This window comes from Typopeltis vanoorti, chromosome 18 (assembly GCF_054136105.1).
Source record: "Typopeltis vanoorti isolate ZY-2024b chromosome 18, IOZ_Tvanoo_1.0, whole genome shotgun sequence".
NCBI lineage: Eukaryota > Metazoa > Arthropoda > Arachnida > Uropygi > Thelyphonidae > Typopeltis > Typopeltis vanoorti.
In genome coordinates, this window is record NC_143566.1 from 94,567,988 (window position 1) to 94,580,804 (window position 12,817).

Here is a 12,817-nt window from a genome sequence, read left to right on the forward strand (position 1 = left end):
TCGTTTAAGAGGACGTCCTGGTTTTTTTTTTCCTAATGGCTTGTTTTGGTAATCTTTCTGTTTTCATTCTTTGAACGTGTTCCATCCATTTATGTTTATATTTTTTTAATTTTTTCTATTACTGGTTCTTGGTTTAATTCTTTCATGATTTCTTCATTTCTTTTGTGATCAAATAGGGTATAATTTTGCAATTTTTCTCATAAACTTCATTTCTGCTGTTGTTAATCTTTGTTTGTCTTTTGTTTTATTGTCCAGATTTCGCTTCCATACATTAAGACTGGTAGGGCTAATGTATTGTATACTTTTAGTCTGGTTTGTTTTTGAACTAGGTTTAGTTTAAATATAGAGTTAATTACACCTGTTATTTTTAAATATTTTGCAATTTTTATGTTTATATCTTTTTCATTTTCATATGATCACATATGAAAATGAAAGGTAGTTAAATGAATTCACCAGTTCTAAGATGTTGTTATCTATTATTATTTTAGTTCTTGCTGGATCTTGTCCTTTAAAGGCCATAGTTTTTGATTTTTCTGTAACCAGTATAATTCTTCCATAATCATTGTTTCTTCTACTGGCCACATATTGAAAGAACTGAGGGTTCAACCCCACCACCTCATTAGCAAACTTGCTACTCAAACTGCACTTTTGTTATCCTTACCAAGTGAGTCACTTTCTTCACCTGATCTTTGTACTCCTCTTGCATTGCATGCCTGACTTCTTCATTCCTGCATTTCATACCAACCTTATTTAACCTCCTGACACTTGGAATACATTCAGACTGCTCTTCTAGATAGCTTTTGAATAGGTGCCCAAGCAGCACTGATCTCCTTTTGATCCAGTTCCTCATTGCATGGCAAGGAATGAATGTATCTTTAGAAAATGTGTTTAAGGAGAGATATGGTAGACATTTAAGAAAGAGTAATAAGAGGAACCCCCCCCTTATGCAACTGCTGGCCACCTTAAATTGTTATGGAAAGAAACTGGAAAATATTTCAATTAAATATTATGTTGCTAGCATGTGCATCTTTATCTTAACATTTGGCATTTATATTACTCTTGTACCTAAAGATAATCAACATAGTAATTATAGCAAAATAGTGGTAATATATAATATCTTATTCTTGTGTGCTGTTCTTAATACCATTAATAGTGCTCAAATTAATAACTTGTAAAAAAAAAGCATACTTATAATGATTTAATCAGAAAACTTACATCAAGATTCCTGAATTCTTGACAAACAGCTAGGAAAAAAACAAAATAAATTTAACATTAGACCCTGAGTATATTAGGCAATAATAGTAAGATGAGTGCCTGTTTCATTTAATTATATACAGACTAAAAAAAAACATAATATCCTAAGACCCCATAGAGTCAAAGACTTAGCCTAGGAGATTCTTTGTCATATAAACAGCTCAGCATACTGTGCCTTAAACACATTCAAATTCTCTGCAGACACCAAGCTCTCAGGCAATATATTCCAATCATTCACAATTCTCCAAGCAAAAAACTTGCTTCTCACTCCGTAACTCACACTCTCCTTATAAAACTTATAGGAATGACGGCTTGTTCTCCCCCATCTCGCAGCATTTTATGAAAAACTTCAACATTAATCCTATAACAACCCCTTACCAACTTGTACATCTCTATAGATGATATGATATCATCCCGCTTCCTCCTAACCACTAGACGCTGTAAACTGCATCTTCTTCTCAACCTTTCTTCTTCAACATTCTAGAGATCAGAAACTACCTTAATTATTATTATTATATGGGCACCTCCATGGAGTCCAAAGACTCATTGCAGGAGAGAGACTCAATATATCTGTTACCGCTAAAGTGCAGAAATCAGTTATTCTACAGATTATCTAGGTATTGTGCAGATTAACTAGGGTGATCCGTTAAAGTGCCGAAAATTGTTTCATTTCTCAAATTACCTAGGTAATCTGCAAATTATCTAGATAATCTGCACATTACCTACTAGGCACTCGTTAAAGTGAAAATAAGATCTTTGCTGGAACAACAGCAACGTTTCTGTACGCTTAAATTAACATAATGTTATTTATTTATTTTTCGATATCTAAAGAATCAAGTTAATACAATCAAATAATCAACAAATTAGTTGATAGAATCAATCATCAATCAATTAAAAAACTATAATACAAAGAATCAAACGGTTTAAAATATTATTACAATTAAGGAAATGAATTTGCAAAACATATGACATTGGCGAAACCAAACTAAAAGTGGAGGGAGAGGGGGGGAAGGAGTAGGGAAAGGAAATGAGAGAAACAAACTTTTGAACTTTAATGATAGGGAAGCCGTTAATGTGCACATTACCTAGGTAAAATGCGGAAAACCCTTGATTCCGCACCTTAACGGAGCAAATCAGTTAATCTGCAGATTAGCTAGGAAATGTGCACATTAATGGCTTTCGAGCTTTAGCGGTAACATATCCACACAATCTATCATACCTCTCCTTGAACCCATTAACAGACAAACCACTCAAAATTGACTCTGGCAGCACATTCAACTTATTCACAACTCTCCAAGCAAAAAAAATCTAGTCCTCAAACACCTACTAACCACACCCTTATTCAACTTCCAGGGATGATCCTCTTGTTCTGGTCCCTCTAGCCAAGTGCTGAAACATTTCCCCTGCATCTATCCTATAAAATCTCTCACACAACTTAAATGTTTCTATCATATTGCCTCTTTTTCTCCTATCAACAAACTTCTGCAATCCATACATCTTCAATCTATCCTCATAGGGAACATTCCACAGGCCACTCAGCATCTTGGTCATCTCTTCACTGCATCCTCATCACCAAAAAACCCAGGAGACCAGACTTGAGCACAGTAATTCAGATGTGGGCATATCAAGGCCTTATAAAGAGGAATAACAACTGCCTTATCCCTACTTCTTAATGTGTTCTTCAATAGCCAAATAATCTTATGGGCTACCTTAGCAATATATCCTCTAAACTCTCTCTCTCTCTCTCTCTCTCTACCATCCCCCCTAAATCTCTAGCTTCATCTATTTCCTAGAGTACAATGCCATCAAAATAGAGTACACAGCTTATGATCTATTTATTCCAAAATGCATAAATTTACATTTCTCGACATTAAACTGACATCCATTAACATTTGCCCATACCGACAGCCTATTTAAATCTGCCTGCAAACTCTCCACATCGCCTTGATTAACTATTACTCTATCTAATTTTGCATCATCAGCAAACGACTGAATATTTCCTTTGAAGTTATTTTCTATATCATTTATGTACAAATTAAACAGCAATGGCCCCAGCACTGAACCTTGCAGCACACAACTAGTCGCTTGTTTTCACCTCGATTCTGCCCCTCCTCATACCACTTTTTGATATCTGTCCATCAGTCACCCTCTTAACCACACAACCAAAGTCATATCCATCCCCATTTGTTCTAATTTGTATAACGGAGTTCAATGTGGTATTCTGTTAAATGCCTTTGCAACATCCAGCGAAATCATTGTGTAGCCATTTCCTTTATCCAACTCAGCTGTTACTCTATTATAAAAAGTTAGTAAATTGCTAACACATGACTGACTCTTCACAAAGTCATGTTGACCCTCATACAGTATCACATTTTTATCTACCTATTCTTGAATCTTCTTTTTCACCTATTTTTCTAGTACTTTTGGTACATGCCTGCGATACTGATTTGTCTATACTTTGCTACTGCTGTCTTAGAACCTCCCTTATGCAAAGGAATTATTTTGCCTTCTTTCCACTACCTTGGAACTCTACTAGAGCTGAGACTTACACTAAAGAGCCTAGTCAAAGGCACTGCCAGTTCCCTTGCACATTCTCGCTAATATTCCATCTAATCCCATAGCTGTATTTACATTGAGATTCTGCAATATCCTAAGACCCTCCAATTCATCCACCTCTGTTCCCACATTAGTGTCTATCACATAGGTTAAAGCAGTAACTTCACTAGGATGATATACCTTTGTAAAGTGGTCACTCAGTAACTCAACTATTTTATCCACTTCTATCTTCTTTCAGAGTCATTCTTCATCTTACTTGCCACATGACAAATGAACTTTCTGGGATTTCCTCCGGCCTGCTCAGCTAGATTCTTCTCGTAATCTGATTTTGCCTTCCTTGGCACGCTGGTCACCTTTCTTGCCTGAGCCTTATACTATTCATGAGTTTGCTGGTCACCTTTCTCTTTATATACCCAACTCAGCATTTTCTTCTTCTGCAGTTCATGCTTAATGATATTACTCATCCATCTAACTCCTACCCGATTATCCCTCCTTACCCTAGGTATACAATTTAATACTACTTCCTCTAGATGACCCTTAACTATATCCCATGCACTACAAACATCCTTACCCTGCATTGTTTTATATCATGGCACAGATTTATGCTTCTTCCTAAGCATGTCATAATCACCTGCCTTGTAGTTCCACAAATGTTCTTTCTTGATAGAATATTCCTCATGTTTTACAATCTTCCAAGTCAACACTGCATGGTCACTTTCACCAATTGGAGGCAATGTTGGCACCTTGGTTATGGATAGCTCTTCTGATCCTATGACCAGGTCCAATACTTTCCCACCTCTAGTCCCCTCCACCACATGCTGCCTTAAGTAATTATCTCTCAGCAGGTGTATAAATTATGTTTCCTTCCTGCCATGTGATCTTTATTCCTTCTAGTCTATATCCCCATAGTAGAAGACCCATAATAATCACTCGACCTGTATCAATTTGGCGATGCATGTCTTCCAGATCATCTGTTGAACTCTGGTCTATAGCAACAACTGTATATTTTGTCTCACTGGCCTTAATCTCACACCAGATTGCTTCAAATGAACAGCCACCCTCCCACCTGTCTTCTATTCTTTTTGGTTACAATTCATCTGCTATCATCAGCAGTACTCCTCCCCCCATCCTATCTTTCCTGAAAATACTAAACAACCCTTCGAATTATTCCCTGTAACTACATCATCTGCTGTTAGTCAAGTCTCACTAATGCTTATAACTACTGCCAAGGTTGCACTAACCAATGCCAAAAACTCCCCGCTCTTGTTCCTGATACTTCTGGCATTAGTTATATAGAAACTGCAGCATCCCTTTAGTCCCACACCCACCTTTACTTTCTGAAATGAAGTAAATTCAGAAAGTAAAGGTGGGTTATTATTCAATATTCAATATTTCTGCTTGAGAGACTAGATTCCTCACTTGGTTATTCTCACATTCACTAGCTTATGGGTGCGTTTAGACAAACTCACTTGCTTCCACCCTAATTGCTTAAGTTTACCTGAATTTGCACATCAGCATGCTAGGTGAACAAAGCACACTCTCTCTCTCTCCAGACATTTAACACCAAAACTACTTAGATGCAGTCATTAAGCATTGTACAAATCCTTCTTTCCATTAAACAGAGACCACAAATCCACAAATTTTAAGTCATTTCTTTTGTACAATCTCCTCCTCAGTTTTGCCTCTATCATAGCATGGTAGGAGACTTACAACCTTCACCTTCTTGCTCTTCAGTTTTGGCTCTTCTAACAACTCCTTTACATCCTCTCTCATAGAATATGTCTTGCCTCTCAAATCATTTGTACCAAGCAAGACAATCATTTCCTTTGATTTACCTTTTTGCATCCGGGTGTCATGGCTATTAGCATGAATTTTGCACCCAGGAAATACGATTTTGTCATCATACTTTCTTTAAGTATTCCCCTGACCACTGAGTCTCCATACATAATTTTCTACTTAACTCGTTTTTTTTGTTTGTTCGATCGGTCTTCATTATTCCTTCAGACTCCTACTTCTGTCTTTTTCAGCCCTGCTTACTCTTCCCACTTGTGCAATTTTTCAATTACATGCTTTGTTCTGCGAAGGATAACATTTAAGCATGCTATTTTCTTATTAATATCCATTTCGCTCCTCTATATTTTGATGCCCACACGTTCGACATTAATAACATTATTTTCCATCTTATCATCTGTATTTGTTGCGTTCTCATCACCTAATAGACACTCATTTTTTTAATTGATTGCCTCTGGACCCTTTCCAATATCTCTTCATCCTTTTGAAAATCAGTGACCAAATTTGTGCAGTAGTTCATATATGGCCTAATCAAGGCCTTATACGACAGAATCTCCTTGCTTCTACAAGTCGGTGTCTTCCTCATCATGGCTAGAATTCGCCATATTGCCCTCACATTTTTGACAATGTGTCCTGTCAAAAATGTGTCCTCTAAATTTTAGATCCTTACCCACGATAAACTTAATAACTCTTATATCCTCGACCTCCAACATCTACATCCCATCTTTGGAACATAGATGTTGGAGGCCTCTATTCCATACTGCCCGAGATAGTTGTCCATCAAAAACTCGAGGAACTCATTTTCTTTACTTGTGGTTGATATCTTGTCATTCCAATCTATATTGCTATAATTAAAATCATCCTTATTGATTCACTCTTTTCCTATTTGCTTACACATTTCATGGTCACTACCCTCCACGTTGCCAGGTCTATAGCAATATCTGACTAAGTACTTCATTCTATTCAACTCTATCTCACAATATACCCTCAAAACCACTGCCACTATTTCCCCCTTGCATCTCTATTTTGTATGGATGTAACTCTTTTTCTATCATCAATAGCCCACCTCCATTTTTACTCTGTTTATCTTCACAAAATACATCAGCCCTTTCCCATCTCTATTCTTTTCAAGATGTTATCGTTATCCAACTATGTCTCACTTATTTCAACAATTTTTGAGTGAATGAACTCAATCAATGCAACCATTTCATTCCTTTGTTTCTGATACTTCTAGCATTCACATACAAACATAGCAGCTCATTCCTTGATCTATAACAAGTTTCACTGATACCATTTATCAGATGTGACTTCTCCATACATTTCTTTTTCTCCTTACTCATCCCAGAACCTTATTCAAATGCAATTGTTTCTCCTACATCCCAGGCCATCCCCTAATCTTTTTGTCTACACACACATTCACAACCATTTGGATATCAACCTTTCTCACGCTGTGTGCCCCTGTCCATCCTAAGTCTTCCAATTTCCCTGCTTGTCTTGCATACTTGTTCTCTCATTCTCTACACCCATGCTATCCACTTCTTCATTCATAAGCACCACTTCAGTCTCTCCTTCTTTACTCTCCTGCTCTTTTGCATCACTTCTTACTTACTCAGATTCATTCTCTACACTCATTACTCTCCCTTCTAGCAGCAGTCTCTCCAAATGACACACACTAAAAGCATTCAAATGCAGTTCATGACTCTTATACAGTACAATTCATCCTTCAAACTCATTCCACACACATCAACAAACTACACTCCTTTCTCTTCACATATTTCCGCTAAAGTATCATTCATCATTCTTACTGTCTGCCTCATTTCATCATTGTCATACCCAGGCAACACACTGACTCCCTTTCCTATCACCCTATTATCTTTTATCCTTAACAGCGTCTTGATATCCAATCTTACATTCTCCTTTTTCCCAGTCAAGTCATTTGTCTCTACTACCAGTACCAACTCATTTGTTCACTTACTCCTCATATCCAATGCTTCAATCACTTTATTCATTTTACCTCCAGGAAAGCAAACCTTGTGCATTTTCTTGTTTACCACACCTCTAATAATTGAATCCCAATACAATGCCACTTGTGGGTCTTTTTTTATCTTTTTCATATCAACATCATTCATTTTCATCTTCTTCACTCTTCTGTACATATCTACAATCTTTATCGTTTCATTTCACATTTTCATTTCACATCCACCTCATCTTCACTAATTCAGCTTTCAAATCTTGCGTCATTTTTTCGCTATCATTTACTCACTATTTTGTTGCCAGTCACACATGCTTGTTTACTATCAACCCTACTCGTCACCTTACTGCTAACTGCACTCTGTTTTTCAATGTCATTATCACCCACTTTATAGTTAACTGCATTCTGTTTATCAACATCATGGTATGCATCAACAGAACTCTTATCCTCGCTATCACTTCCACACACACACTTTCTGAACATTCGCACAAACTTCTTCAAAGTGAAGTTTCAGTTGCAATGCTGTGTTCACTACTCATATTTAAACTATTTAAATTCATATTTAAACATGTCTCTCGTGGTCCGTCAGAATATTGCACTTCCTACATACCCACACTTGCTCTTTTCTCTTATTCAACCCCTCTACATAAATATCTGTGACATTTTCCCATGCATACATACATACCGCATTCATGTCACTGTACCATTTTAGAAAAATCCATGCCATTTACTTGTCTTCCACATTGACCTATGCAATGATTTGACTTTCACTGCCATTTTATCAATTTGAGAATAATATTAACAAAAATTTGCAGCTATAGTAAAAAAACATCTAAATGTTTCTTATATATATTTTATGTTGCTCCCACCCACAAAAGGTTATATGTAAACCAATAGTGTATTTTGTACCATAGATGGGCTAGAGATTTTTTTTCTATTTTTTTTATCAATTTTATATATATATATATATATATATTTTTCCCCCTTTTACATAATCCAAAACCCTGCTCTAGAGAAGACCAAACATAGAACTTTTTCAAGCCACTTCAGGCCTCCAATAAACAGGTGGTGGTGGTCTCACACCAGGCAATGACATTCATCTCCCACCTAAAGACAATCCAAACTTTCATGTCCATGGCAGGATTCGATCCTGCAGCCTGTTTATTGAAGAGGTAGCCTTGCCTGGCCACTTATATAATCATTTCTTAATCACCCTTACATGATGATGGATTATAAAGGATTACATGCAGAAAATCAGAAAAAATGCTTGTTCAATTATTCTAAATGACATATATCAGAACATGAACACAGAGGTTTTGTTTTACATATGTTCTGACTGGCATGGAATGCAAAAGAGTGGCTTCTTGTCTTGATCTGATTTGCACTTTGATTTTAGTCTTGTGAGGAGTGCTATATGTATTCATTATATTATGTGGATAAGCTATGGGTTTTTAAAGTAGATGGAGTGCATGCAATATATGACTGGAATGTAGCGGATGGGAGGTAATATATAAATGACTCAAGGTGAAAGTAGCAAGCAATGCGGAGAACGAATGCTCATATATGATAGCTGAGAAAGATAATGTGAAAGAGCAGGAGTGAGTGGTAAGAGAGTTGGGGGGAGGGATGAGCATGATCTGAAAGATGTCATCAATAGTTGTATGAATGACATAAGCAACACTATCCCACGTTTACTATATGTTTTTATGTCATTCCTAAGTGATATGGATGAATGGCCCAGTGGAGATTGGTAAGAAAGAGGAAGATGCAAAAGGTAGAGAAACAAAGGCAGAATGGTAATGAAGCTTGTGTAAACATATGAACACAAGTAGAATACAGAAATGAATTAATGGATGAAGAATGAGATAGGGCATTTAGAGAAAGAGACTGGTTGCTGATGTGAGAAGGAAGTTATCAGTGGAAAAGGATCAAAGATGATTGATGACAACAAAAGGTTGTGTAATGACCTTGGTAAATGATGTGAACATTGAAAGAGGAGTTGAAAATGTGTCTAAGAGGAGAAATGACAAGAAGAATGAGATACATTTCTGTTAAATAGAGGAAGTGCAGAACTGACTGGGCTGGTAGGAAAAATGATCTGCAAAGAAGTGTTAATGAGATGGCACAGGATTTGAGTGTTGCTAGAGACAGTGAAGTAGAAGAGTGTGATAGGGAGAACTGTGTGCTGCCAAGATATAACAGTAGTAGGGTGCCGAGGAGAAGAGTGATGCTTACAAATGCCATGGTAGCTAGTATGGGTAAGAAGAGAGGCCTTAAGTAGATGTACAGGATAAATTTGATGGAGCTGGTATACATTTGAGTGAGTGGCAATGTGTAGCTGAAAGGTACATTTCTGTTCAGAAAATAAAAGTTTTTTTTTTTTCTTTTTATCTGGTCCACACACAAAAGGCCACAAGACCTATAGCACACTAGTGCTGTGTGTGAGAAAGAGGAATAGAAGAAAGCAGGAGTCTGTTCACATTTAGCTTAAACAGCTGAGGGTTGTAATCTTTGGGGAAGGCAGAGTGGGAGACACTGTTCTAAAGGACAAAGTAAATGAAATAAAAGATGAGGCAGTGAAGTTGATTCAGTGAGTTTTAAGGACTGTAAAAAGGTGTTTGTTAGCAACAGCTCTTGTTTTAATGATTTTGAAGGAGAGTGGAGGAATAATAGTGGCCAATTCAGCAGAACACTGTCCATGAAAGTATCTGGAGAAGAAGCACGAGGCAGAAACTGAATGTCTATGAGAGAGAGAGAGAGAGAGAGAGAGATTGAAGTGGGTCTGTGAGAGATAGAATCAAGCAATCTTAGAGACGATCATCCCAAATATGGGAGCAATATTCCATGACTGGGTGGATTTGGACTTTGTATAGAGTTAGCAGCTGTGAAGGTGTGTAGTGTTTTGTGCGAAAAAGTACACCAAGTTTTTTGGCAGTTGCAGAAGCTATAGTTGAAACAAGATTGTGCCAGGAAAGATCGGAGGCGCAAGTCAGTCCAAGAAGTGAAATCTGATCATGTTTGGGTATCTTGGCATTACTGAACGGTAAGGGGAGGGATGTGCAAGCTCTTTCTTTGGAGATATCAGACAGAACTGGATTTTGGTGGCATCGAAGTTGACAAAGTTTGGAGAGCAACAGAGGAGCATATGAAATGGCAAGTTGATTTGGTAGAGAAATTTTGAGCCAAAGCAGATCAAACAGTGGGGATTCAAGGATTTGCAGTCTCTGGCATAGTATGTCAGTTCTCACGAATGCATAGGTGCCGCCCTTGTGATGGGGAAATGAAAATTAAATGGTGGAGTTATGAGCATAAGCTACAAGGACTGGTGCAAGATAGATGATGGAATGAAAGATGATGCGGGGATGGACCTTTGTTCCCCACTACACTGAAACATTCCTGGTCTCTGCCTAAATCCTCATTCTCTAAAAAAAAAAGTCTAAGCAGTCCAAGATAAAAATTCAACATGCATTCAATCGATCAAAGTCAAAATCCCAGCTAAAACAAGTGTAAGAAAATCAAGAAATCCGATACAGTCTTTGCAAGGGTTAAAAGCAAAGTGTGTCTCCTGTTCAAAACAATTGAACCTTCTGTTTTACCAAGGCTGCTGGGTGTAACTTCTACCCCTCCATGTTTCCAACTTTCTCATATTTTAATGGTAGCAGTCAGTCTTTTCCTCCAACTCTTGTACAGACAATCAAATACTGTATCACAAACTCCACCCAGGATCTTTTACAAGAAGGATATCAGAAAAATCCCCAGAGGCCTTGCAGATGGTACCTTTCCAACTGTGCTAAAAACTTTTATGCTCCAGAATTAACATCTATCCTGTATTATACAATATACATGCTGTTATGTTTACCTGACAGCTACCAAACAGCATAGAAACAAACCTTTATCCAGTCTGTCCCTAAATAGGGAGATAAAAGTTAGCCATCAAATTATCATCCGATTGACTTTGTCTCATTACTGTCAATGGGCTCAAACCTTAGAAACATTCAGAGAAATTCACATAGTTGCTCTTGATATTTCCAAGCTATATGATCATTGTTTGGCATCAAAGCCTTCTTATCAAGCTACCATCTTATGGTCTCCCTCCTGTCCTTTGTGACCTGTAAAATTTACTCCCTCTTACTTTTGATCTCAGGTAAAAATCAGTTTTATTTTCTTGAGTTAACTTTTACATCTAGCTTATCAAACGCATCACATCCATAGCCTCCTCAGCCTCCAAAACAAACTTTCTATTCTTTTTTTTTTCTTTCAAAGCATCAACTCTTACCACTTTATAAATCCCACATTTGCCTGACCTTATAATACTGTTTTTATGTTTGTGATGGTGCACCCAAAACCCCCCTAAGAATTATAAATTATATATAGATGATGGCAATCCACCTAGCATCTCATATTTCCCAAATAATGAATTGTGGATTCATCCACCCTCATAGTAATATAAAAAGATGACCTACTTTCCCAGAGTTTTGCTGATGATAATGCTCTCCACTCAAATGATAAACCCTGCAGTGCTCAAGCTTCAAAATTATCTACAATAAATGTCCTAAACACTGAACTATCCTCCTTCAATACTTCCAAAGCACAGTTTCATCTTTCTTCTTGCAAAAAAACTTACTCTATATTATCGCGTATAATGCGAAAAACTTATGGTAAAAAACTACTTAAAGTTAGGGGTCCGCATTATATGCGGATCTTAAAAAATATAACATCTTATTAGACTTGCAGACACAATATATACTACCTAATGCCTATGCAACCAAAACTACTTGACCCACTCTCATTCGGCGACCGAGGGCACATCGTATCTGTGCATAAAACCAGTAATGTAAGTAGTGCTAATATCCCGCCCCCTTGGCGGGATATTAGCACAGTTAGGTATATCGGTTTAACCACAGCTCATTTTAAATATTATTTTAAACAAACCAAGCCTGAAAATGAGCCAACAAAAACGTAAACGTTCATCTTTTGAAGCAGGATTTAAATTGCATGTTGTGCAGTTTGCAGAAGAACATAACAGTATTGCTATGAGAGAATTTTGTGTAGCAGAGAGTAATATTAGACTTTGGCATAAGCAAAAAGACAGTCTTGAAAAAATCCCCAAAATGAAACATGCCCATTGTGGAGATGTAGCATCCTTTCCAGAACTTGAAGAAGAGCTAAATTAATGCGACAGTGATTTTGACGCGCAACGACAAGATGGCATTTTAGTAACAAGAAATGCCATTCGTTTTTGAG

At 37.1% G+C, this 12,817-nt stretch overlaps 1 protein-coding gene across 2 annotated transcripts in view; it reads right to left on the reverse strand.

The window, feature by feature from the left end:
• Positions 1 to 12,817, reverse strand: part of LOC150096953 (eukaryotic translation initiation factor 2-alpha kinase 1-like) — a 261,883-nt gene that overhangs the window by 192,545 nt on the left and 56,521 nt on the right. For both annotated transcript variants that reach the window (XM_090408147.1, XM_090408148.1), the window contains exon 5: positions 1,216 to 1,244. In XM_090408147.1, coding sequence (XP_090264273.1) covers positions 1,216 to 1,244 — 29 coding nt within the window. The remainder of the gene's footprint in view (positions 1 to 1,215; positions 1,245 to 12,817) is intronic.